Source organism: Yarrowia lipolytica, chromosome 1C (genome assembly GCF_001761485.1).
Source record: "Yarrowia lipolytica chromosome 1C, complete sequence".
Classification (NCBI taxonomy): Eukaryota; Fungi; Ascomycota; class Dipodascomycetes; order Dipodascales; genus Yarrowia; species Yarrowia lipolytica.
This window is the reverse complement of record NC_090772.1, coordinates 1,141,508-1,165,793: the sequence shown is the minus strand read 5'-3', so window position 1 is coordinate 1,165,793 and position 24,286 is coordinate 1,141,508. Positions and strand designations below refer to the sequence as shown.

General features: G+C 46.3%; 6 protein-coding genes across 6 annotated transcripts; 4 read left to right on the top strand and 2 right to left on the bottom strand.

The window, feature by feature from the left end:
* Positions 1–6,146: 6,146 nt before the first annotated feature.
* On the bottom strand, positions 6,147–6,842 carry YALI1_C11589g (uncharacterized protein; the record flags this gene model as incomplete). Its single annotated transcript, XM_501600.3, has 1 exon — positions 6,147–6,842. The coding sequence occupies one exon, from the start codon at positions 6,840–6,842 to the stop codon at positions 6,147–6,149; it is 696 nt and encodes a 231-aa protein (XP_501600.1).
* Positions 6,843–7,604: 762 nt separating this feature from the next.
* YALI1_C11581g (uncharacterized protein) lies at positions 7,605–9,389 on the top strand (the record flags this gene model as incomplete). Its single annotated transcript, XM_501599.3, has 1 exon — positions 7,605–9,389. The coding sequence occupies one exon, from the start codon at positions 7,605–7,607 to the stop codon at positions 9,387–9,389; it is 1,785 nt and encodes a 594-aa protein (XP_501599.3).
* Positions 9,390–10,573: 1,184 nt separating this feature from the next.
* On the top strand, positions 10,574–11,413 carry YALI1_C11552g (uncharacterized protein; the record flags this gene model as incomplete). Its single annotated transcript, XM_501598.3, has 1 exon — positions 10,574–11,413. One exon carries the CDS (start codon positions 10,574–10,576, stop codon positions 11,411–11,413), a length of 840 nt encoding a protein of 279 aa, XP_501598.3.
* A 209-nt stretch (positions 11,414–11,622) lies between these two features.
* Positions 11,623–13,650, bottom strand: YALI1_C11521g (uncharacterized protein; the record flags this gene model as incomplete). The annotated part of the gene is made up of 1 exon (XM_501597.3): positions 11,623–13,650. The coding sequence occupies one exon, from the start codon at positions 13,648–13,650 to the stop codon at positions 11,623–11,625; it is 2,028 nt and encodes a 675-aa protein (XP_501597.3).
* A 1,969-nt stretch (positions 13,651–15,619) lies between these two features.
* Positions 15,620–16,837, top strand: YALI1_C11501g (uncharacterized protein; the record flags this gene model as incomplete). Its single annotated transcript, XM_501596.3, has 1 exon — positions 15,620–16,837. The coding sequence occupies one exon, from the start codon at positions 15,620–15,622 to the stop codon at positions 16,835–16,837; it is 1,218 nt and encodes a 405-aa protein (XP_501596.3).
* Positions 16,838–19,056: 2,219 nt separating this feature from the next.
* Positions 19,057–22,513, top strand: YALI1_C11441g (uncharacterized protein; the record flags this gene model as incomplete). Its single annotated transcript, XM_068282251.1, has 3 exons — positions 19,057–21,199; positions 21,253–21,498; positions 21,618–22,513. The coding sequence occupies 3 exons, from the start codon at positions 19,057–19,059 to the stop codon at positions 22,511–22,513; spliced, it is 3,285 nt and encodes a 1,094-aa protein (XP_068138352.1).
* Between the last annotated feature and the right edge of the window lie 1,773 nt (positions 22,514–24,286).

Below are 24,286 nucleotides of genomic sequence, written 5' to 3'. Positions count from 1 at the left end.
TTCTAAGCGGAGATTGCTGTTTTGTCTTCCGGCTTACTTACTTGAACGCGACATTTCGTGTCCTTCTACTGCGGTTGCATCATTTCCTTCACTCCAAAGGCCACTTTTCCATTATTATCTTCATCTAGCCCCTGAACTGTGCCTCACTTTTTAATTCAACTCCGTTTTATTAATCCCTCTTGTCTCCCGCAATGACTCCCCCCTTCTCAATGTCCATCTACGCATGGGCTATGCTTGCCAACCTGTGGAGATGTACATGTAGTGCGCGCCAGCTTGGAAGATTAGTTTTTTGTTTTCGAGTCGGCCCGACCTCTCACTGGTCGCTCTGCAGCGTATCAATGGTATTGTTTCTTTTCGGTTATTGGCTGAGTGAAGTGAAGTTGTAGAAGAGGTTCCTTGAAGAGCCGGAGGATCGGGTTCTCCTTACTCTCGGTCGGCTCCACATTGACCTGAAATAAAACTCAAATAACCCGTCTGAAAACCACGGCACGATAACTAGGAAATTTGTGGAGCGATCATTTTTTCTTTCTTCAGGAATTGGACACGGAGATGTCGGCTTTTATTGTTCTGCACTCTGCGGGGTGTGCATACGAACTGTGAGGTAGAAATGAGAAGCCCTCAGTGGTAATAACTTGTTCGACATTGAAATGGCTAGCGGTAATTGGAGTGTTTGTTATGACAACTTTCTATTTAATGGTTTTCTGGACTGTCTCTGTTTCTATAACAACCCAATAACGACCTCTTCTATTATCACCACATTACGCAGTCGGAGGTTGGTGCATGAACAATAAAAAACAATGCAAACAAAGAAACCACTTGTAGAAGACTGGATACGCGATATGAGAAATAATGCAAAAAAATATTTCGACTGAGTCCTGACCCATGCCAAAGTGCATGACTTTTGCTTATTATTCTGAGCCAGGTTGTGGGTGATATCCCGGTAAACACGGATTGGAGAATGGCGTAGCCGTAGGAGCCGTAGGATCCGTAGGAGACGCGTTCGAGACCATGTACTTGTAGCTAGTCAGTTCCGATATCATCAACTCTTTCACTCTACTCCTTTCTCTCCCTCATCTGGCACCGACCATCCCATTGCTTCTTGGACCTGTGCATCAAAAGAGAGGGTAAAAGACCGAGTGCCGTGGCTTGAGAAGTGCACTGTGGAACAAAACATTATACAGAATGCCGCCCCAGGAACATCTGAAACAGTCCTACAGAAAATTATGTCGGTCATCCAAGGTGCTTTAAGGGGTAGGAGGGGATATATAACCAGAGTGTGTCGTTCCAATACTATAGACGATCGACAGAAAATGTACACGACTTCAGACCTTACCTCGACTCCAAAGCCGACATTCTCACGCCCATTTTTTGTATTACGTCGCCACAAGGTCTGATATTTCCCGAATGGGATGAGCACATTCAATCTGGCTTTGTCGGGACTCTCTGAGAAAGGTGGCTTGACTAAAGACTGTGGCTAACTGTGGCTAACTGTGTGGCAAGTGCGACGATACCACCACTTCATGGGCGAGCAATCATTCCGATTCAAAGTGATTTCATTCAACTCCTTCGTCCTCTACACTCCTTGTGATTCCAATCAATCCCCCTCAATTTCGTGACTCCCTACCAAGTACCCCTATTCAACCCCTCTTAGTAAGCCTCCTGCAGAAAACACCCCTCGGCATTTTCGACATGAAACGCTGACTCAATGCACCACTGCACCTTGCCACAGAAACTCATTTCTCCCTCCGACCTTCTGCGCTTCACCTCAAAACCACTCCAGGGTCTGCAGCACTCACAATAGCAATACGACGGACGAAAGTACGCCGACACTTTGGGCGCAACGAAAGGTTCCATACACTCCGAGGTCCTCTTGCACATCCCATACTCTTCTATACGCCTGACAGCCAAGCCGAACAGTATTAAAACAGTTATTCTTGGCAACATGCCGCGTATGAATGACGCGACTAAAACGGACAATACAACCGGTTGGAAAATAGGGGTCACAACAGCTTCCAGGGGCGCGACGGCTGGGAGTAGAGCACTACAAGTAGTGATAAGTAGTGACCCATTATGCGTCCATGTCACCACAGCCTCTTCTGTGAGGTACAGTAGGTCACTTCTATGAAGATATCCCTTGTGTCGTTCTGGTCCGGAAAAACACCGACAGAAAGACGTTATACCCCAAACCAACACAGCGGCTCCATACGGTTCCCCAAGTCATTCCAGGGCTTTTTACTGCATTTATGATGCACCTCAACCCAGAACAATACCCCCGCTGACCTATTGTTCTCCCATTGTGGTTCTCGGAGACTTTACATGCATTGGTATTGGTCGGAGTTCTTGTCGGAGCAAAAAAAAAAGGCAATTTTAGAATTAAAAACTGTTGGAAAAAATCAGGCAAATGTACTCTCAAACAACTCTTGCTAACACAACTCTAGAGATTCAATCAATAAAACACCACGATCAGCCAATGGCGTATTCGTCTAGTTATTATTCTCTGACCCGTCAATAATTCCCTGCATCGTATACGTCATTTTCGTTTTGTCTGTCATTTTGTCCCTGAATATAGTTTGAACTTTGCGAGCCTCGGCCGACGTTGAGCCGCATAGCAGTATTAGCAGCAATTGTGTGCGAAATGTATTTTTCTCTGGAATAAAAAAAAAAAAAAAAAAAAAAAAAAAGGTGCAGGAATATCGCCCGACCCTAAAAATGCCGATCAGAGTACTTGTACTGGTACTTGATGAGGCTTGGTTCTGTGGTAACTAGAGCGCCGTGTGTCTGGAATGTTCTGTGACCATTTAGCACCGTTCAGTTGTTCTCAGTTTGCAATATCCACTTATGACTGAATGCTTTACCAAAAGCGCTATTTCTGCTACTTGTAGTTTGCCAAGTCAGACAAGTGAAGTTATAATTAACGATTGTATTTTTATTTTTATATATTCTGAAAGAAAAAGAAAAACACCTCTGATACGGCATAGTTAGACTAATTTTCCCTATTTAACCCTGCATGGCTGCGAGGACAGGGTTTGGAAAACGGTTGGATGAAGAGGTTCGAGTAGAAAGACAAAGGCTTCATGTCGGATGCAAGAGCCCAAAGACGGCTCCGGAGGAAGTTTCTGGCGAGATGAAAGTTCGGATAATGTACAGATGAACACTTTCCAACGAACCGCGGAGTTGACTACTGTGATGAGAACCAACCGCGATCTACAAGAGATATGTCCGAGCACCATGATGAAAATGATTGTAACTGACGGAGACAGGATCCAAAGGCCATACAGCCCAATTGAGATATATATGACAAGTCCAGCAAGTGCTCCCATTTGACAGTAACAACGTATACACGGGCACATATTATTGGAAATGGGCTGGTACAGAAGTCACTTGCTCAAGTGTTTACAGGAAAAACAAGTTGCTTCCAAAGTTGTTTCGTTAGCTTCTGCTTATCTCTTCCATCTCGTCAATGATTGCTCCAGTGACTCGTGTGCGTCGCTGTATCGGTAGTGCAGCACACTACAGGATGTCCATAGTGTCGGTAAATATACCGGCATAGTTTTGAGCCGATGAAGATTGGTCTGGACGACTTGTCCAGCTGTCGAATCAATAGTCAGTGCCCAAATATATCTAGCATTCTGCTCAACAGCTGGTAGAATGCACCACTGCACCTCTCCAACAAGTATTTCACAGTATACAAAGTGGTCAGGGCGGTTAAGCACAGAGGCTTGGGCTGAATATTGCATGATGAGCTGACGTGTCTACTTCGGTATTGGTTATTATGCCAAGCCCACTGATTGATAGCCTTGCACTAATACGATACCTTAGATCTGGTTCTATGTCTGACAGTAAGGAGATATGATACAACATGAAGATTGAGAATAACAGACGTTATTAGAGAAGTACAGTCACTCAAAGTAATTGGTTCCGATTCGCTGCTATTCAGGAATGTGCACTATATGTCATCCTTGCTCTTTCAAAATATCTTCATGCACTTTCTGCATGGTGCATCATGTTGGACACTGAAATAGTAGCGTAGCAGAGCTGAAGCCTTTGCGATTAATTGAGCAAGTTGATTATAAGACCGTATGGCTGGAAGTTGCTGTTATTGGGGTATTTGCGGTTTCTTAATATCACTCGTGCGTTTTGTAGAGTCATATGTCTTTGTTGTGTTCTGCGATCATGCGTTTTGCCAGGACGTAATATCAAGAACATAATGATGGTAGCGTCGCTAATGGACTTCTATGCTTTATCAACAATTTTTTCTTCAATGCATCAATCGACTTTGCAACTACTCATACTCCTCACTGTCTTCATTACAGTGATATTATGATTATACCAAGGTACATACTGTACTTCCTGTTTTCATGACGCTGGGCAGAGCTTTAGACATCATGGTCATTAAGTGACTTAACAACAATCGGAATATTCTCAACCGCCTTCAAGACTGTCATCTGATCGTCAACTCTTTGTACTCTTTGTTTCTCACACTCTCGCGTGTTTCCAGTCGTGAAATTTTGCTCGCACGCAGGTAGAATGCTGGGTTCAGGATTGGATGATATGATGGTCCTACAAAACCAATGTTCCATATGGTTGGAGAATATATTACCTACCTCTACGTCCAAAATGCAAGTTCACTCTTTATTTTCATCTATATACGGTACAGTACACGTAGAAGATGTGCATTCTGTAGCTATGGACTTGTAGAATGTATTGTAGTGCAGTTCTAGAGCAAAAGCATTTGAGATATGGGAATTATTGGAAAAAAAGGTAGACGGTTCGTATCTGGAGAGCTTCAATGGCAGTACAGTAGCGCAATCGCTAGACCAATTGAAGTACTATACTGTACAATAAACTTGTTTTTCTATCTACTCCGTATGTGCCAAACAGAACCTCAACCCCTTCTCTCTCACTCCTCCTCCCGCAGCCCCCCCAAGCCCACTTCTAATTTGGAATTATTTTAGAATGACTCACACTCTGCCATTCTTTTTCAAACCTCTCAACTCTCCCTGCTCCACTTTTCATGCGTTTGCGCTTCTCTGACACCAAGCAATGTAGCGCAGGAACCTTCTGTCGTATTTCCTCGGGATCTGCGCAATGAAGGCACCTTGACTGAGAGACCTCTCTCCGGTTCGCCATTTCCCTCGACCGGATCATCCAGTGCATTACCACTGTGTTTTCCCGGCACAGTAGCTGCGGAACTGTGCTTTTAGATGTACAGGTACATGAACGGTGCAACGAAGCAGAAAGGGGGGTGCAAGATGCTGTTTTCCGGTAGATGGTGACATAATCAAACAGAATGCTTCATGATCTGTTTCTTTAATCCAGATTTCTTGGACTTGATTGGCTCCTATGAGCATGGAGAATGGACTTACATAGAGAAGAAGTTATCAGAGCCAAAGTAGTACAGTATGTAGTATAGGTACTGTACAAGTACAAGTAAAAGAAGACATCAGTGAAAAACAGAGCGACTTGCTTGTGCTTCTAATGTACTTCTAATATAAAGGTCTTTTGATGATTCTGGTTTCACTCTCACATTTTATATCCCGTGTCGTTTGGTTTTTTTGATATACCGATTCCATTCAACTTACAGAAGCAATATCTGAGTTGTGTTGATGGTAATACCCGGTGGGTCCACTCACCAATATCACAAAAAAGTCACGCTCCAGATAAAAGAGGAGATTTATCGGATCTAATGGGCAATCTCGAGCAATTTCACTCTTCTGATTCGCAATAGCTCTTCCGCAGCCCATTCTACACGACCCTCCATGCCCTGAACAGGCCGAATATACTCTAGCCCAGCGAACTAAGCAAACTTCCGTAGCTACAGTGATAGTCACATTTTTCGAGACTAAACATCCTAGAGTCATTGAACTAGTATCGTATCTTTGGTCAGAAACTAACACCAACTGCAATCAACACATGGTGTCTTGTCTTATATAGCTCCGTACTTCTGTCTACACACCACTAAACTCACCGCATAAGCGCCAATTCTTTCTGAATCTCCTACAGAAGGTCCATTTCCACTCTCAGAGTGCGGGTTTCGACTCTGTAAAAGTACTCCACTGCTATCATCAGCAACCGTTGACCACCTTTCAATATCATCTTGATCTATCATCTATACAAGTTAACCACCCTCTTCATATCCTTCCGCTCTATGTACAAGTGCCTCTTCTGACATCATCTGCGACCTCCTCTTTAGTCGGCTCGTTGATCTCCTTTCCAACTTGCTTGAAATGCCTCTTCTGGTACAACATGGCCTCATCAGCCCCATGCACAAGCGATCTGTTGTCCACACCCACCACCTTGGCCACCCATATCTCGTGGTCGTGTACACGCATCACCTGGTGCTTTTGGCAGTAGAGGATCGCCATGGAGTCGAGAATGACGGGCAAGTTGTGGAAGTCCTCAGACTTGGTGAAAATGTCAAGCTCGGCCGCAAACGGGTTCACGTTGTTGCCGTAGGCGCCCGAGAAAAACCGACACGCACGCACAGAGTCCTTGGTACCAGGCAACATGTTCAAAGCAAACACCTCTCGGTCATGGAGCACCTGTGAAGTTCGTGAAGGCACCTGCAGATTGAAGCACAGTAGCGGCTCGGGTTTGAGTGAGAGCGAAGTGACAGATGAAAGTGTAAGACCACGGGGCTCGTGGCCCTCGGAGTTGCAGTTAGTCGTCAGAATCATCACCGGCTGCGAGTGCAGACCCATCACGTCTCTGTAGGTTGCTGTCACGTCTTTTGTGTCTTTTGAGAGTGTCGATGGGCCCGCACTGCTGTTGAATCGCACGCCGGCGAGCCGTGTCGACATAGCCCCGAGGGCTAATTGCGCTCTCAATGCCCGGGAAATCATTTGTGTCGTTGCTCAAGCGGGGTTGGAGCATCTGGAATTTAACTCACGTAAAATTTCATGCAGTAGCGGAAAATATACGGATGCGTCAGGCGGACGAAATATCGACAATTGTTGAATTTAGACGAATGGGGACAACTTTATTCAACAAGCTATCTATACTGGCAGTTTTTCAGCTTTTCAAAATCACTACTCTCCAACAAACACCACATTCCGCTAGATTGCGATAAGTAATCAGTGCATGAAGTTAAAGTTCCGTAACTAATGAAATCAGCAGCCTTAAAAGAGAAAAAGAATTAAAAATAAGTTAAAAGTTTTCCAAGATCAGTAAAAGCACGCCAAAAAGAGTAAAAAACAACAATAACATAATTTAGCACTGGTGTTTTTTTTCCAATCTTTTATTCGTCACAATTATCCCTAATGGTTCTATTTTCAGCTTGCCGGATCAGCTTGTTTAATATATTTATATATTTTTTTGTTTTTTGTTCTAAATATTTTTTTGTTTTTTTATATTTTATTGGTCCTAGGGAAACATATAGCATCACCTGAAATCAAATTCTGGAAGTACTCTCGTCATACGAGGAAAAGCTCAGTTAGACAGTAAACATCCTTCACGAAGGAAAGGGGGATAATACCACTCTGGAAAACTACAGCACTTGGACTGACCGATGTTTTCAGCTTCAGAGCCTGCTTTACTCCGAGTCGGTGCCCTAACCCACTATCTCGCAGAAGGTTTCTCATGAAAGATATTTCGGTCACACGATTATGACTCGATTTACTGCCAGGCAGGGCATCAAGGCGCCGCGGAAGCTGGGAAACGCTCAGAGCGGCGCCGTATTGGCCGCGCGGAAACGGCAACGGCAAGAAATGGACTTTCTGAAGGAGATGCGGCAGGTTATGGGCCGAGATCATCAGGGTCCCTCGGCGGCGGACTGCGTTCGAGTTAGAGAAGGAAAGAAGCAGCGGGAGGCAGATCGGTTCAAAGCGGACAATCAGACGGTGCGGTACCGTCTGCCTACCAAGTCTTGTGACTACCAGCGCAGTATCGATGAGGTTGTGAGCGGGTTGGCTGCTCGAGTCGATTTTTCGCGGGAGGGACGACGTTTGTCCTTTCTGCGTCGACCCGCGGCCCCAGAGGTTGGAAGTTCAGATTACGAGGCGTTTGAAGCGACACGAAACAACTTTTATGCTCAGATGCTTGCGACTCCCCCCAGAAAGGGCGTTTTGGGTGACATTCTACTTCCTCGAGGGATGCTGGATCAGTTTGCCTCCATTAAGAGTGATTCTGGGGTGGACAGAGACGGCGAACCGACTGTGGCACACGTGGTTCCGATCATTGAAGGCAAGCCTGTGATCCCCAAGGAGATGGAGGGCGTTTCAGACCTAGCAATTTCTTCCAAATGGTACCAGAGAGCATGTCTTCTTCGATTCCAGGCTGCTTTTGGCACAGATGATCGTCGCTTGCATGGAACATCTGTGCGTGTGATGCAGCAACAGGGCCGAAACCGGATCTTCGAACTAGAGACTTTGTTGGAGATAGCTCTAGCTGAAAGACAAAGACTAGTCGAGAAGGTGGATGAGGTTTTGAAAGCTGGGTATAAGGATCTGGACAGCAAGAGTGTGGCAGAGAAAGGCGCTATTGTCTTCGACTTTGACTCCAACTCGTTCGAACCATTCCAGTATGAAAATGGAGCTGTGAGAAGGATCTACTTCTCTGTCTGTGGCATGGGTGCTTCTGAATTTGGACTGGCAGGAAACGTGTCGGTTCCTATGAGTGAGTCTATCAACAAGCTCATGTGGGAACTGTTCCGACACTCTCTTCGAGTTAGAGGGGTTGGAGAGATGAGTTCTGATGCTCTGCAGCGGATCCAGGCTCGAAAACAGGCCATTATCGACTACAACAACGGCAAATCCAAGAGAAACGTCATCAATGAGCGCATGTTTGACGCAGGAGAGAAGAGGTCACTTGAGGAGGAACTCATCAGGGATATTGCTCTGCTTGATCCTCAACCCAAGGGCAAGGTCAAGAAAGACGCTGTGAAGGTTGTCAATGGAGGTGCCAAGAGGGATACCCCTAGTAGGGCGCCTAAAGAGACAGAAAAAGGTGATACCAGGGGTTCTAGAGATGGAAGTGCGTCGAATGGAAAGGGTTCCAACACTAGGGAAATGAAGGCTTCCAACGACTCGAACACTAGAGGTTCTAGAGGTGTCCAGGAGATCAAGACTCAGACTAGCGACACCAAGAGAGAGGTTGATGAGTTTCTTACCATTGAAGACCTCGTCGAACCTTCCGGCAAGAAATCCAACAAGAAATCCAACAAGACAGCCAGCAAGACAGCCAGCAAGACAGCGAAAAAGACAGTCAGCAAGACAGTCAGCAAACAGTCAGCAAACAGTCAGCAAAGACAGACAAGCCTCTTAGCAAGCCTTTCTAATAAGTCTACATCGCCGCTGTGGAAGACACTCCTTGACATGGACTTTTTCCTAGAAAGAGAAACCCAAGAAGCGAAAGGAGTCAAAGTCCACGAAAAAGAGGCCGCGCAAGGGTAAGAAGTTCTAGAGGTAGAGAGATAAGGAGGTTGCATTATTGTACATAGATTAATCACGAATGAGAAGGGAGAATAATGAAGAAAAATAGCCAGTACAGTATGTACAGTAGCTTGGTGGTCTCCGAGAGATCATGTAGTCAGGCAATGGTAAATAATCATCAACAAATTAAAAGCGAGAGCGTGTGATTGAAGGGTGGTTTGATCAGTCAATGTTTGATCTTCAGGGACGACGGAGAGGAGTTGTGTCTCCTGTCTGGCCCACTGAGTCGAGCACGGGACCATAATCACAGCTGTTGTGGAGTGCATGTGTCTGTGTGCCTAGTAAGAAAGGGGAGACAGCAAAACTCCTCTGATCACGAGCAGGACATGTGTGGGGTCCAGCCAACATGTTCACTGAGCCCAACTATCAGCCAATCAATTATTGTAAGGAATCGAATTGCTCCACCTTCTCACCCAGACCAACAGCCAACTGCATGATATACTGAAAGCTCTCTTCCAGCGCAATAATTCTTTCCCTATTATCCTCTTGGAGACGCGCAATCTGGCGCTTCAGCCTCTTATTATCTGCCCTGGTCTCGGTTATCTGTCGTCTCACCTCCTCCAAAGGAGTATCTTCATTGATTTCCGGTTCTGGTGTCGATTCAATGATCATCTTATGTGGTCGGTACAGTAGTTGAGAACAAGTCAGATGTGCCTTATCGTAACTGTGCCTTATCATAACTACATGAAAAATGGAAGACGAAAAAGCTACATTTTATATATGGTTATACTATATATATTATTATATACTGTTATATATAATTACTATACATACTGTAATTATTCACGTACAAGTGCTGCATAACTGCATAAAATACAGTATATATATTTATCGCAAATACATCTTGTACAGTCTGTACTTGGAGTCGGAGTGAACTTGGTAGCGGTAATGGTCTTCTCACACAAAAAGAACACACCTGTGGCTTTTTTCTCGACTCTGTATACCCCCTAGATATCAACCAGGCTCGAATCTCCTATCGGAAGACCGCTCAATTGAAAATCTCACCGAGCTTCTGAACGCTACCTTCTCTATATTTTTTGTGACAATTTGAGTTCTACCCCAGATTAACAGTGCATCATGCGGCTGAACCACCTTGAATTGATATCGTGACTCAACACTACTTGCACCAACATTGATACAACAACATGGATAAAGTGATTGAAGCTGTTCAGAAGCTTTGTGTCACGGAGACGGTAGAAAAACCAGAGTCCACAGATTGTGAGTCTACCACCAAGACTGAATTAACCAGGGCTACACTGGACTCATCACTTTCCCACACTACATGCGACTCAATCACACCTCCACAAGCGGTAGTTCCTGATCTTCTTGTCTGTGGCACAAAATCTGGCTCTTCAGCGGAAACCAAGGACACAGAAGCCATCTCTCACAATCTTACAGAACCTATTGCTACCGTGGCTATCTCTACACCCTCGCACTCCGACAATGACTCTGATTCATCGTTCTCAACACCCTCTCCCTCCCAGCTCTGTCATACTGAGCTTCTTGAAATTAATTTCAATGTACTTCCTGAGAACGACAGTGATGATAACGATGAAATGAGCCCCTACATTGAACTCGGAGGCTCGTTCCAAAGAACCCACGATATGTGCATGGACAAAGAGGAGATTGTGCTAACTAATGAGGAGATTATCATGGACGAATCCGAACAGAACAAGCCTAAATACGTCACTCTTATTTTGGATTATCCTCTGGACGACGACTATGAGTTCAAAATCTATCCTGACGATAAACGGGGGTTTACACGAGGCCACCTGATTCGAGAAATCAAGCGTCACTACGACAGAGTCTATGCTGAAGAGGAGGAGACCAGCACGGTTCCGGTCGGAAATATTCCCGGTATGATGAACCGGGTCACTACTGACGGAAACTATGGTGTTTGGGGCCACGATCTGAGTGATCTGGCTTTGCATACGGTCAGTTACAACTCTCAGAAGAATTTGTTTTGGTTAGGCGTCGATAGTTAAAGAAGAGGGGAGTTGTGATATATAAATGCGAAAGAAACCCAGCAAAACCAGAACTGCGTCTCTTATTCTAATCTGTACACGTTTCTTACTGGTGACTACACTTCAAAACACGCAGGTCGCATTCACGACGTTTGCATTACAACTCTCTATTAATTTTTGGAACAATTTTTTGATTAATATAGGGAATCGAATGAATCTTAACTGGTCGGTTAGTGATGATGATGCTCCGGCTCATCTCCATAGGTACCATCTCTCTTGATGTAGATCTGTTTCTTAAAGCCCTTGTGGTTCTTCTGGCACTCCACCACCTGGGGGACGGTTCCTGAAGACAGGAAGCAATAGACGTTTGCGAGACAGTTATCGTCGGCACACTTGGGGACGTACGGCGATTGTCGGTACTCATACTTGAGGAACAAGTCTCGAGTTTCGTTTCGGTTGACGATATAATCGACAGCCTTATGCCAGAAGGTGGCATTAAGGGGAGCATTAGCAGGCCACTCGTGATCGGGATCATAGGCTTCTCGAGCATTGTACTCGTAATGATATACAGGAGCGGTTCCGTTAACGTCCTCAGAAGAGATGTTGGTAATCTGAGGATAGCCGAGGTACGAGAAGTTGCCGATAGTCTTCTCAACAGGGTGCTCAAAGTCGAAAGCAAAGCTTTCGTTGAGCTTGGCGTAGTAGGTGTGACTGTTCATGACTTCAAAAGTCTTGGTGTCCACCTCGTAGTATCTCCAGGCAGGGTTGTAGTAAGTGAGAGGAGTGACGGAGGGCCCAAGGAAGGCAATTTGAAGAGCGTTGTCAACAGTGTTGGTGGATCCGTTTCCTGCGTACCAGACGTTGAACTGATCCTCGTGCACGTGACCGAAGAAGAGGCCGGCAATGGTGTTGGAGAATCGGCTGACGATCTGGCGGATGATTTCAGTAGAGTGAGCCAAAGAGTTGTCCATGTTTCCGCCAGGAGGAATATGTGCCATGAGCCAAGCTCGCTGACCGGTCTTCTCGCACTCCAGCAGCTCATCTGACAGGAATCGGAACAGTCCAGAGGGGTCAGGGTCGGTGGAGGTGTTCCAGAAGTTGTAAAAGTTCTTCTTGTACCAGAGGTTGGAGTCCAGAGAAATGACCCGGAGACCTCTCTTGGTAGTGGTGGCAAAAGATCCATAGGTATGAATAGCCTGCTGCTCGGCTTCGGCATCAATCCAGCCATAGTCTTTCCATAGCTGAGCAGACAGCTGGTCATTCCACACAAAGTAGCCTCCGTAGCCACTCTTGTGCTGAGCCAGTTGGCCGTAGGGGAAAGTATCGTGGTTACCATAGGTCATAAAGACAGGCACATCCCCCATGTACTTTTTGAAGGCGTGGTAAATGGCTTCTTCAGACAGAGCTGTATTGGCCAGGTTGGTTTGTGACGCCACATCGTGGGAAACCATGTCGCCCGTGAAAATGGCAAACTCGAACTCCTTCTCCTTGGCAAACTGTCCGACTGTCTGAAGAGTCAAGTCAATCATAGGAGGAGGCACGTCACAAGTGTACATGCCGTATTTCTGAGCGGGAACAACGACCTCTTGTAGACCCGCAGCTCGAGCGCCCTTGTTGAACTGATCCGGGGTACAACACATCTTTCCTCCTTCTGTGCAGTTGGCCTCGGCACCCATCTCGTACCGCAGATCAATATGAAGGTCACTAAGATGCGCCACGTTGAAGGTCTTGTTTTCGGATTTGGGAACAGTAACATTGTCAGGCTTGTCGCCCCACCACCCCAGGGCCTTGAGATCAAACTTGGGCAACTCAGGAAGAGGACACGCCTGGTTCACCTTGTAGTAGCAGAGATACTGGCCGTCAGTGCCGTAAGGGTCGTCAATGAGAGTGAGAGTCTGGGCTGCATGGGTTCCATCGGTGTCGTAGCCAGTAGTTTCGGCTCCATAGTCGGTGTCACATGTCTTGGAGAACTTGTACATTTTGCACAGCTTGGTAAGCACTGCAGGAATGAGCTGCACATCTCCGTTCAACGCAGCCTGCTTGCCGAGAGCAATGGCGGTCAGGCACTTGCCACACTTGTCCATGTGGGTGGAATTGACAATCTGTTCGGTCTGAAGAACGTAGGCATCGACCTTCTTTTGGTCAAAAGTCGGCTTCTCAACATACGAGACATTGTTGCCAGTCGCATCCTTGAAAGTGACCGTCTTCAAGGACGAAGCGGACGTGGCAAGAGCCGCAAGAATGAGTGAGAGCTTCATGGTGGTTGTCGAACGGATTCGACGGCCATCAGTGGGTTATATACTGCTCAATAACGTTCCTCAATCAGTCTCATCGAGTAGATCAGGCACGTGCCGCGCGATACGAGAGTGTGACTAATGGGGGGTATTATGGGGGTCATTTCCAGACAATAAACATATCAATCTGAAGCCCCAAAGCCGCTGAGTCAAGATCAAAGCTCAAAATATCTCCCCGACAACTCCTTCACCCCCTTTCCCCCTTCCCAAATAATTCCATCTCGCTAACTAAGTTCAATGTCCCAATGCACGAGCTGCATAAGCCAAGTTAATTTGACAGACAGGTGGATCTATCAAGTGTCCAATGCCGGAGAAAATCCAGCTGTTGATGAAAGAATGGTGACAAACAAATTAGATGAATTCAAGGAAGAGGTTGTCGTTTCCGAATTCAACGTTTTGCTGCTGATTTTGATCCACATTCCAACCCGTTCTGACAGACATGTTTTGACGATCTCCCTATGATAAAAGCTTAAGACAAGCGGCGACGAAAAGATAAAGAAATTGGGGCAACTGTTGATGCCGTTCCAGTGCACAAACATGCGTATTTCTTGGTCGGAATCGACTCCTAAGCACTCGAGTGATGTGTTAACCACTTCTTCTTTTACATCACGTGACCACAACACGTGCTCCACGAGTTTCGATTCAAGGCGCCGAAATCCCACCAACTCAATCAACGCAAGTCCATACTTTTGTGGACCTGCGAAACAGTAGACTATGAAAGAGTTAGCGTAGAGTTTAAGTGAGTGTTTCAGACAAGACGGGGGTGGGATTGACGGACGCTTCACGTGATAGACTGATAGACCAGTGCTTTGAGTCAGGATATAGGGACAAAAGGTGATGTTAACATGCTTCTTTTCCCGCTATCGGCATCAATCAAGTTGCCAATTGCTGTGTATCTTTGGAATGGTTCATTTTAGACCGCACGTGCCCCTTTGGGCTGAAAAGTATAGACCAGAATGGGCCATGGAGTCGCTGGAAGAGGTTGTATCGTTCATACAGAGTTGGGCCACCATAGAGTGCGGGGTGAGGTAGTAGATAGATGTGGAGTTGCAGGAAGAGGTGTGTCGGTATAATAGAGCCTCTGGCGAGATTCTGCCAATTGAGAGCTCCATTTTGGTATCTTGAAAGGTGGTATTTGGGGGATGTATCTTTGGTTAGGGCAGATATCGTAGTTTGGCGTGTTGTAGGAGAAGAAGAAGAAAGGATGTATCAATGTCATGCCTGCCCATTGAGTCCTGTTGGTCGTTTTGTCTGATTTCACGGTCGTTTCAAAATCAAAAATGTGTCCAGATTATCTCGCGCGCTATTGCTGCTATCTCTCGCATTATATACACCTACTATAGTGGCGAGAACCCCACCGGTTATCGTAACTTTGAGGGCGGTATATGAGACACATGTTGTTTGCGGATCAACTTATAAAGGCACTTGTCGGCTTGGAGAAGTTTCCCGACTGAATCTGCTTTCGACGAACGAGAATGGATTGTTTTTGGAGGAACCAGATACCCTACTTGGAAGGAGATACTCTAAGAACAAAAGAGACTGAATAGAGCACCATTCAACGTATAAAATGTAATTAGACGAGCAAACCAACCTATCCAGGCATACCAAGGGTGAATAGTAGTATAATATGTTGGTGTTATAAATTAATACTAATAAAGATGCCTTCATAGAAATCGAACCGCGACATCGTCCAAACCTCTCTACTAAAGTCCCAACTAAATCAATATACATACCAACTAATGCCAACTAAACGCGTCCACATCATACCAGCACTCTCCAACTGCCTCATTCGTCAGCACAAGGGGCTCAGAATTCACCTCGTAGCTACTAACACGCAATATACCTCAATCAAACGTCTATGTTCAATTGAAATATACTCAAACGCGTATTATAGACGCTATCCCCCCAGTTCACATGCAGGATACTAAACTCTATGCATTGCTCGATAACACACCTTATCCGAATCACCCCTACAATTGAAACCACTCGTTATCTGTCACTCAACATGGTGGACTTTTCGACGGCGCCAGAAAATAACACAGACTCATTTGACGTGCACATCAACGTGATTCTGCGTATTCTCGTGGCCCTGACCCTCGGCATCTGGGGCTGGGCCCTCAACCTGCAGATCATGGGCATGTATGGCATTGATGTGGAGACGATCCTGGGTCTCAAATACGCCCGCCCGGCTTTCAGACCCGTCTATCGACTTGCTCTGTTTGTGTCGATCATGCTGGTGTTTTGGATTCTGCTCTTTTGGGTGTCAGTGGCTATCGCACCGTTTGACGTTTCCAAGGCCACTAGTCTGACGGTTCTAGATGTGTTCCCGTGGGTGGGTCTGTTTGTGTTTATGACGATCATTGGTGTCGGATGGCGAACGCACGACTCGGGGCGCTTCTTCTTCCTCAAGTCGCTCTTCCGAGTGTCGCTTGGAGGTCTCAGCCAGCAACACAGAGTCACGGATATCATTCTGTCGGACGCTCTAACGAGTTATTCGCGTGTAGTTGCTGATCTGGCTGTCTGTGTTTTGGGCCTGTGGTACGGTATTACGTCTATCAAGCGACCTGATCGAGGAATTGGAGGCAGCTGGTTTGTGCCTTGTGTCACTGCTGTTCCCTATCTGATTCGATTGAGACAGTGTCTGATTGACTACTCGCGTGACGGACGTCACTTCCATCTTGTCAACGCTCTCAAGTACTGCTCTACACTCCCTGTGTTGGTTCTCGGTACTCTGATGAAGACTCATCCCGTGCATAACGTTTGGCTCGTGGCAGCACTGATCAACTCGTCCTTCTCCTTCATCTGGGACATTAAGTGCGATTGGAACCTTTCAATTCTACAGGACCTCTGGGACGGTGAGCTCAACAATGGGGGGCTACGAAAGACGCTTGTGTACCCCAAGTGGTGGTACTATACAGCCATGGTCGTGGATCTCGTGCTGCGATTCACATGGACACTCAAATTCACATCGTCCTGGAGTCACGTGCATGACTACGAGGCCGGAATTTTTGTATTCCAGCTTCTAGAAATTTCGCGTCGGTGGATGTGGATTTTTTTTCGGGTTGAGAATGAGTGGGTTAAGGCCGTGGATAGTGGAGATGTGAGGGTCCTCGAGGGAGGTATCCAGATGCGGGGAGAGCACGAGGATTAGAAAGCGAGAGATGGAAAAAGACAATGGATACAACGGGCTTTTACTAAGCCGTATGTAGAATAAAGACAATTTTTAAAACTGCAGTGTTGCGTAGACATGGGATGCTGGACGTTGGTGACCGACTGGAAGAGGAAAAGACCAGTCTCCAGTGGGTATTGAAAGCTGCATTTATGACAGATTGATGGCTTCAAATAACCCAAGCCACTTTCCTTAGCCCACCACCCAAAGACGCCTGGTGCATGGTCAAGCCACAGCATCTCTCAAAGCCCCTAGCGAGCGGCAGTATCAGCTGATATCTTTCCAACGCAACTCTTCCTACCCGCGGTTCTTCCGGTCCCAACTTGGCGTTAGCATCTGTATTGAAAACCGGGACTGCCTGCAGTTCAGAGGCTCCTTGTGCGTTTTCTGGGCCCTGAGAAAAGGTATCGGTGGTCTGTTCAGTCGATTTCTCTAACCAGATCTCAATCTTACCACTCAGCCGTACACTTTTCGCAAATAATATTCTGTCACTCTTCTCGATACGAGAGGGATCTGACAGATCTACAGCGCCTTTTGAGATCTTGTCTGGCCCTTTTACCCCAAAGGAAGGAGCTGCATATTTTTGGTCACTTTCAAGCAGCTGAAAAAGGCCGAGACAGGTTGAGTTTACATTTTCAGAAGCTGAAAAGTTGAGGTCGGAGAGACGGAATTGGAAATATGTTTGGGGAAATCAACTCTCCCAGACTGTGTGTTCCGATTAACGTGTTTTCTGATTACGTGATCTTGAGATTCTTCTCCCTTTTGTCCATCTCAAAATCTCCCATCATGCACACGAATGCAGATATTGATAAAAAACAAACCATCAAGCCGGTGTGCAGCAGGCCAAGTCCTGGAGGAAATATTTGCCACAGAAATAAGCTGGAACTCCGCCGAAGGCGCAATTGGAGGTTTCAGTCATGGCCATGAGGTCATTGTTCGCATTGACCGTTGCCAGGAGATGAAACGTAACACTTCAATAATACAACTACGATGTACAAGTATGTACTGTACATACTGCTTACAAAGGTTGGACTCCTTTCCCTACAATTGCAAACTGTCTCTTACTGTATTCGTACTCTACTACATTACCGCGTCTTGTGTCTTGGCAGGTCAGAGGCGGCGGAGTAGACGAGCTATGAGATGTTGCACGAGCTGTAGACTACAAACGATGGAGAAGATCAGCGATGATCTCATCGACAGTACAATAAAAGCAGAAGTCAGCAAGACTATAAACGGCATTGAGTGGATAGTTAGTGCCATCTACACTTAGATAACTACTGCCATCTACACTGGTCTTCCTTTTTAAAGGTCCAAAAGAGATCAATGCACTTGTCCAATAGGGGAAGTGTTCAATGTCGGCGGCAATTTCTTCCTCTGATCTACAATATCACTGCATAGATGACCAAATCTCGCTTTGAATCGTACCATACCATTTCTTCTCCCGAGACAGAAGCCGAAACAAGGCATACCTGTCTCCTAACTGAGACCTACCCACAAATACCTATAAACCTGCGTTGTAGACGCATCTGAGACCTACCACAATGTCTTTCTTCCACCCTACCTTCTTCTATACAGTACTTCTCTAATGTACGATACCTCATTGTATGCAGTATGCACTTGGAGAGGCCAACGAACTTGGTGGGAACAGAAGCAGATAGTCCTGGGCTTTTCAAAGGTGATTAACGGCTTCGTCATAAAATATCTAATACGAATTGAAACTTCTGAATCCTCTTTTGGTGTTCCTTAGACCCATAATACTGTCTAGGGTACTGTGAAGTAGATGTATGTATATCTCGGCTCGCTCTTTCGCCGTTATGCACCATACAAAGGTTCAACTCTGTAATTTATTGACAAAGGGCATTGTTCCTGCAATTCTAGGTCTTTTTTACGACCGGGTCCAGTTCCGGCGCCCTAAATGTCGTATATTCTCACAGGACGGTACAATTGACAGTGGAAGTCTTGTATCGTCTCAGATCCAATCTTACAAAAGTTCTGGAGTAACATGCTTAGTACTTTTCGAACAGCATCATAACTCAAGTGCTCTTACGGTACTGTGCAATATATTCTGGGGTATCTCAGTACACCGTTTTACGATTTAAATGCACCGTGTACTGCGTCTTCTGCACATATGGCCTAAGCAATAGAAGTACAAGCAGCCGGTGAATATAAACCAGAGATCTGCTGTTCTGGTCCAGTATACCATGCGTTTCACAACTCTCACGTTTTTGATTGCGCTTGTAGCGGCCAAACAGGTTGCGTCTCCAATCACGTCGTTTGCGATCGGACAAGCCGACGATGTTTCCAACAAGGAAGGCGTTGCCCGAAGCAAATGGGAGCTGGACTACACCTTTGCCCTGTCTCCCGAGCAGGATCACGTCGATCCCGGCGACTTTTTCACCTTTGATTTGGACGAAAAACTGAATGTTGCAGATGTTGATTCCTACGACTTCCTGGTGAAGGATCCCCAAGGAGTTGACATAATGAGAATCACCAACGACGGCCACCATTTCACCGCAACTTACACCGACTATGTTTCAGACAAGAACTACCAGATAACCGGCGACTTCTTTTTGCAGGCTTCTCTCAACAACGAAATTGTGCGAGAAACCGGACCCACCACGATAACCACATACACCAACAAGGGCGACTTTTCGGACGAAATCATCATCAAGTCTGTGGTTCAAAAAGACAATGTTTACAAGATTGCCGAGAGAGAAGGAAACCGAATCAGATGGACCATTCAAGTTCCTGCGTCGCCTTATGATCGCATCAAGGTGGTTGACAAGCTGGATGACGATGGAACTGTGTACCAGAGCCAAGAGAAACTTATTGCCGAGATGGAGCTCAAGATGTTCAAGGGTCTGACGGAGACTTTTGATTACGACACGGTTGACATTGTCAAGGATGTCTCTCCTTACGTCAAGGTGACTTCCTTTGCTTCTGATGGGTTCACTCTGTACCTCGAGAACGTGCCCCAGGACGATGTGACTGTCCAGATTGTTTTCTGGTCGGATCTACAGTACCGACAAGACAGATACACCAATGCCATGGACTGGGTGCTGTGGGAGGAAGGACATGGAGGTCCATTTCCTTCTGATCCTTCTTCTGCGGGCTCTTCTGCTAGTGGAGAGATTGGGACGCACACTGGAGGAGCCTGGTCCCGGTCTGGAACAGCTAAGGGTGGTGCACTTTGGGAATCGCCCTATTCCGATAATGATCTTAATGCTGGAGGTCAGGGTGATGGAGAGGGAAGAAAGTCTTCAGTTATTCTGCCTCCCTACAGAGAAGGCGAGGAGCCAACTTCCAGTGCTGAACCTACTATTGCCCCTACTCCTACTCCAGCGTCGACTTCTACGGAGGCAACCACCACAGAGGTGTCTTCCACTGAGTCGTCTATGGAGTCTTCCTACGAGCCCACTCCTGTCCCTACTACCTCAGTAGAAAAATCTGAAGCTCCCAAGACTGAGGAGCCCATATCGGAGCCTTTTTCCACTGTTGAGTCCACTATGTTGGAACCTAACTCTGAGCTCTTTTCTGAACCCTCTTCCTTAGTGGAATCCACCACTGAGTTGCACTCGTCCACTGAGGCTAGTACCACTGATGAGTTTACTCCCGCTGGGTCAACTACTGTAATGATCTCATCTACAGAGGGACCCTCATCAAGTACTGGTGAGCCCTCTTCTTCTTCTCTCCTGGAGACTGCTGAGGCTTCATCTAGCATTCTCAGGACCTCCAGCGTCCCTGTGTATTCCAGTGCTTCCGAGACTACAATCCCCGCGACTTCCAAAAAGCTCTCTAGTGCTGTTGAGATCTCGTCTAGCGAAGTTTCCAGCGCTGACCTGTCTTCCATTGTCGAGCCTAGCTCTTCGATTCCGGAATCATCCAGTTCTGCTGAGATTTCCACTGAATCATCTGTTGTTCTTTTGTCTTCGGTTGAGTATTCGTCTTCTGTCGAGTATTCGTCTTCTGTCAAGCCCAGCTCTTCTTTTGAGCCCAGCTCTTCTGCCGAGTCTTCGTCTTCTGTCAAGCCCAGCTCTTCTGTTGTGTCTAGCACTCCCCTGACCTCAACCGCCCCCTCTGCATTCTCATTTGTGAACTCCACGACCCCAGTCCCCGAATCTACCAGTGCTCCGGTGACTATACTGTTTTCTAGTTCTGAACCTGTTCACATTACTGGATCTGAATCTACTACTGTCACGGAGACCACTGAGTCAGTCTCGGTTGAATCTAGCTCCTCAGTTGGGTCTAGTTCTGCTCTTGAGTCGACAACAGAGTCTTCCACCTCCACTTCCTCTTCGACCCCCTCTTCCGATTTCCCGACCCCGTCTTCCAAGTCCTCTACTAGTGAGTATATAGATCAGCTTCGCAAACCTCCGTTTCATACTAACACAACACAGCTCTGTCTTCAACAATCAAGGCTACCACTGACTCCTCAATTGTCCCCTCTTCCGAGCCAACCACAGAGACAGTTTCTCTTTTCACAGAGCTGTTATCTTCTATGGAACCCACATCTGGTAAGCACGGCGACTCAGCCTTTGATCCCACTTCCTCTTCTAACACAGCTCCCACTACTCCAAATCCCTGCAATGTTGTTGAGTCAGCCACCATCTCTGGAACCCCTACAATCGTCACTTCTGACTTTTGTCAGGAGTCCTCAGACTCTGTCTCCACCGCTCCCATCCTCCGCTCCCCATCTCCTCCGCCCCCATCTCCTCCGACCCCATCTCCTCCGACCCCTTTATGGTGGAACACCCTGTCACAGTGTCTGGAACTCCTTCTGTTCTCACTACCGACTTGAGCCTGACTACAGTTTCCAATCCCTGCATCGAAACCGAAGTTGCCGCTGTCTCTGGAGTTGAATTCACCGTATTCAAAGACAACTGTTTTTCTGCTCCAGTCTCTCTGGTTCCCAGCAGCTCCACCCCCGCCGCCTGTGTCGAAACCATCACCGTGTCTGGCAAGGTCTCCATTGTCAACAAGGAGGAATGCAACGTCACATCCACCGTCACTGTCCTTGCCCCTATCACCAAGACCATTACTCATTGCGACAACGAGTCCTGCACAGCCATTCCCGTCACTCTCTCCGCGCCTCCTACTCACGCCATGGAGATCGTCACTGTTATTGATGATAAGACTTTCACCGTGACAGTGTGCGACGACCACATTATCACCACCCAGACCAAACCCGTCACTATGACCAAGACTGTATGTGACAAGACCAAATGTGTGACCCTTACCCAAACCGAGCCTACTCTTACCACCGTCATCAATCGCAAGACCATCACCTTGACTGTGCCTACTCACGAGACTGAGGTCAACACAGTCACTACTGTCGTCGACAACAAGACACTGGCACTCACTACTGTCGTTTACAAGACTCCCACCAGCCTCCCAAGCACTCCTATCAAGTCTGTCTTGACTGTGTCTCCAGAGAATCCTAAGACCGAGACCCCGGGAAGCGTCATAGGCATTCCCCAGTCTCCCATCATTCCTGGTACCTCTGAAATCACATCCAACTCTCCTGTTGCATCTTCTCCTGCCATTTCTGGCAACACGACAATCCCCAGACCCTTCCACACCCGAAAGCCGAGTTCCAAAGCTGGAACTTTGGAATTCTCTCGTCTTGCCCTGATCCCTGTGATTGTTTTCCTCATGTAAAAGAAAGTACAATAACTCTTGAGGTATCTGTGACATTACTGGTATCGTACAATACACTAGAGAACAGTACACTATTTGTAGTGATAGAGCCATAGTATTGTAGTTCGACTCCTCTCTCACGGTTGGCTGAGTGAATCTGTCTTCACCATTGGCCATCAAATGTTGATATGGCTTTCCAGTTTTATCAACCTCTCTGCTATGTTTCGCATGACTGTGAGAAGATGGTACGGAGAAGGTTGCCTGACTGGCTCAGAATCTCGTCTGATTGACTCCGAATCTCGTTCGATGGGATCCCATATCGTCCGATTGGATCCAAGTGTCGTCAGATTGACTCTCACATCGTTTGAGTGTGTTCAAAAGTCTTCTCCTTGGCTCTTCAAGTCGTGCAGAGGGTCTAGCATGCCGCTTTCAGAGTCACGTGTCTTCCTGCCGGAAATTGTCGCTGACATGTTGAACACGCTAGTCTGGGGTTTCACTTGAACAGGATACTGGCCAGTTTCTTGTCGCGAAGTAGTAAGAGGCTTTTCTCGAGTGTTTCTGCGTGTGGACACTGGCGTCGGAAAGTATCTTGATGATGCTGTTCCTCGGATCAATGTTGTAGGTCTGTACTTGTACAGTACAAGGGATGTTAATCTTGTAAGTAACATGTCAGAATAGTGTGAATATTTGTTGGAATTTAACTACTCATTTGTACTGTCGTCCACTAAACTTTACTAGATACAAGTAAGATACTTGACGAGAAATATAGATGGGCTACAGTACTATAGAGAGAGATATTGCCATAGAGAAACTGAATTGCTCGTTGTATATCTTCTGACACATTTCTAACTCTTTCGCAAATGTTTTATTCACATTACAATGGTAAAGCAGTTGCAAGCACTGTAGTATCGAAGCGCTGATGGCAACAATGTACGCAGCAGAGGTGACAAACTATGAAGACAGGAGCAACTTGTGATTTTGTCTTCTTTTGGCCTCTTCTTGAGCTAGTGTGTCAAAGACGTCAGCTGGTGGGTCTTGTATCGTATATGAAGGGGGACTTGAGGGTAGAAGAGATATGGTTCCGGGGTGGGCTTCTCGAAGGGCTTGTTTTCGTCTTCTTTCTCTATGTTTGCGCAATTTGAGGTTTCTGAACAACTGCAACATGTTGATAGAGTAGATGGATGATATTTCTCGGGATTCTCGATATCGATATTTGTAGATATAGATCATCAGGCTATAGTATCTACATACCAGACGAGCATACACTTCGGAGTATCAGGAAAGGCATACACTTCGGAGCAGATATGATTCAAACACCCAAATTTATGGCGGATTATGAGAAGATCTCCATGGCGAAACAGTTTGTCAATTATTTCCGGCCCATTTACGTTTCTATCAAACAGGTTTTTCCAACTGAAACTGGTGCAAGTAGAATGACGAAGTATTGATGTTATTTTTTAATCGTGGATTACAAGATATCTTTGGACCATTTCAAGTTGAGCACTACACTCTTCTCTACATTTTCAAGTAAAAACAACTACTGTAGTGCGTTTTTTTGCGCAATTGTCAGCATGGCCTTGAGGAGGACATGGGACAGATGACTAACAACCTCCTCAATTCAGACGTTCAGACTGCAACGTTGTCTTGTTGATTCCATTACATCAATCAATCAGCCAACATAAAGTATCAAATTAGTTTGTACTTGTACAATGAGGCCTTGGGGTCAATCATGTTGATCAGGTATGTACTCCTATGTAATCATGTCTGGGCTTTCATAGACAGAGATATAGACCC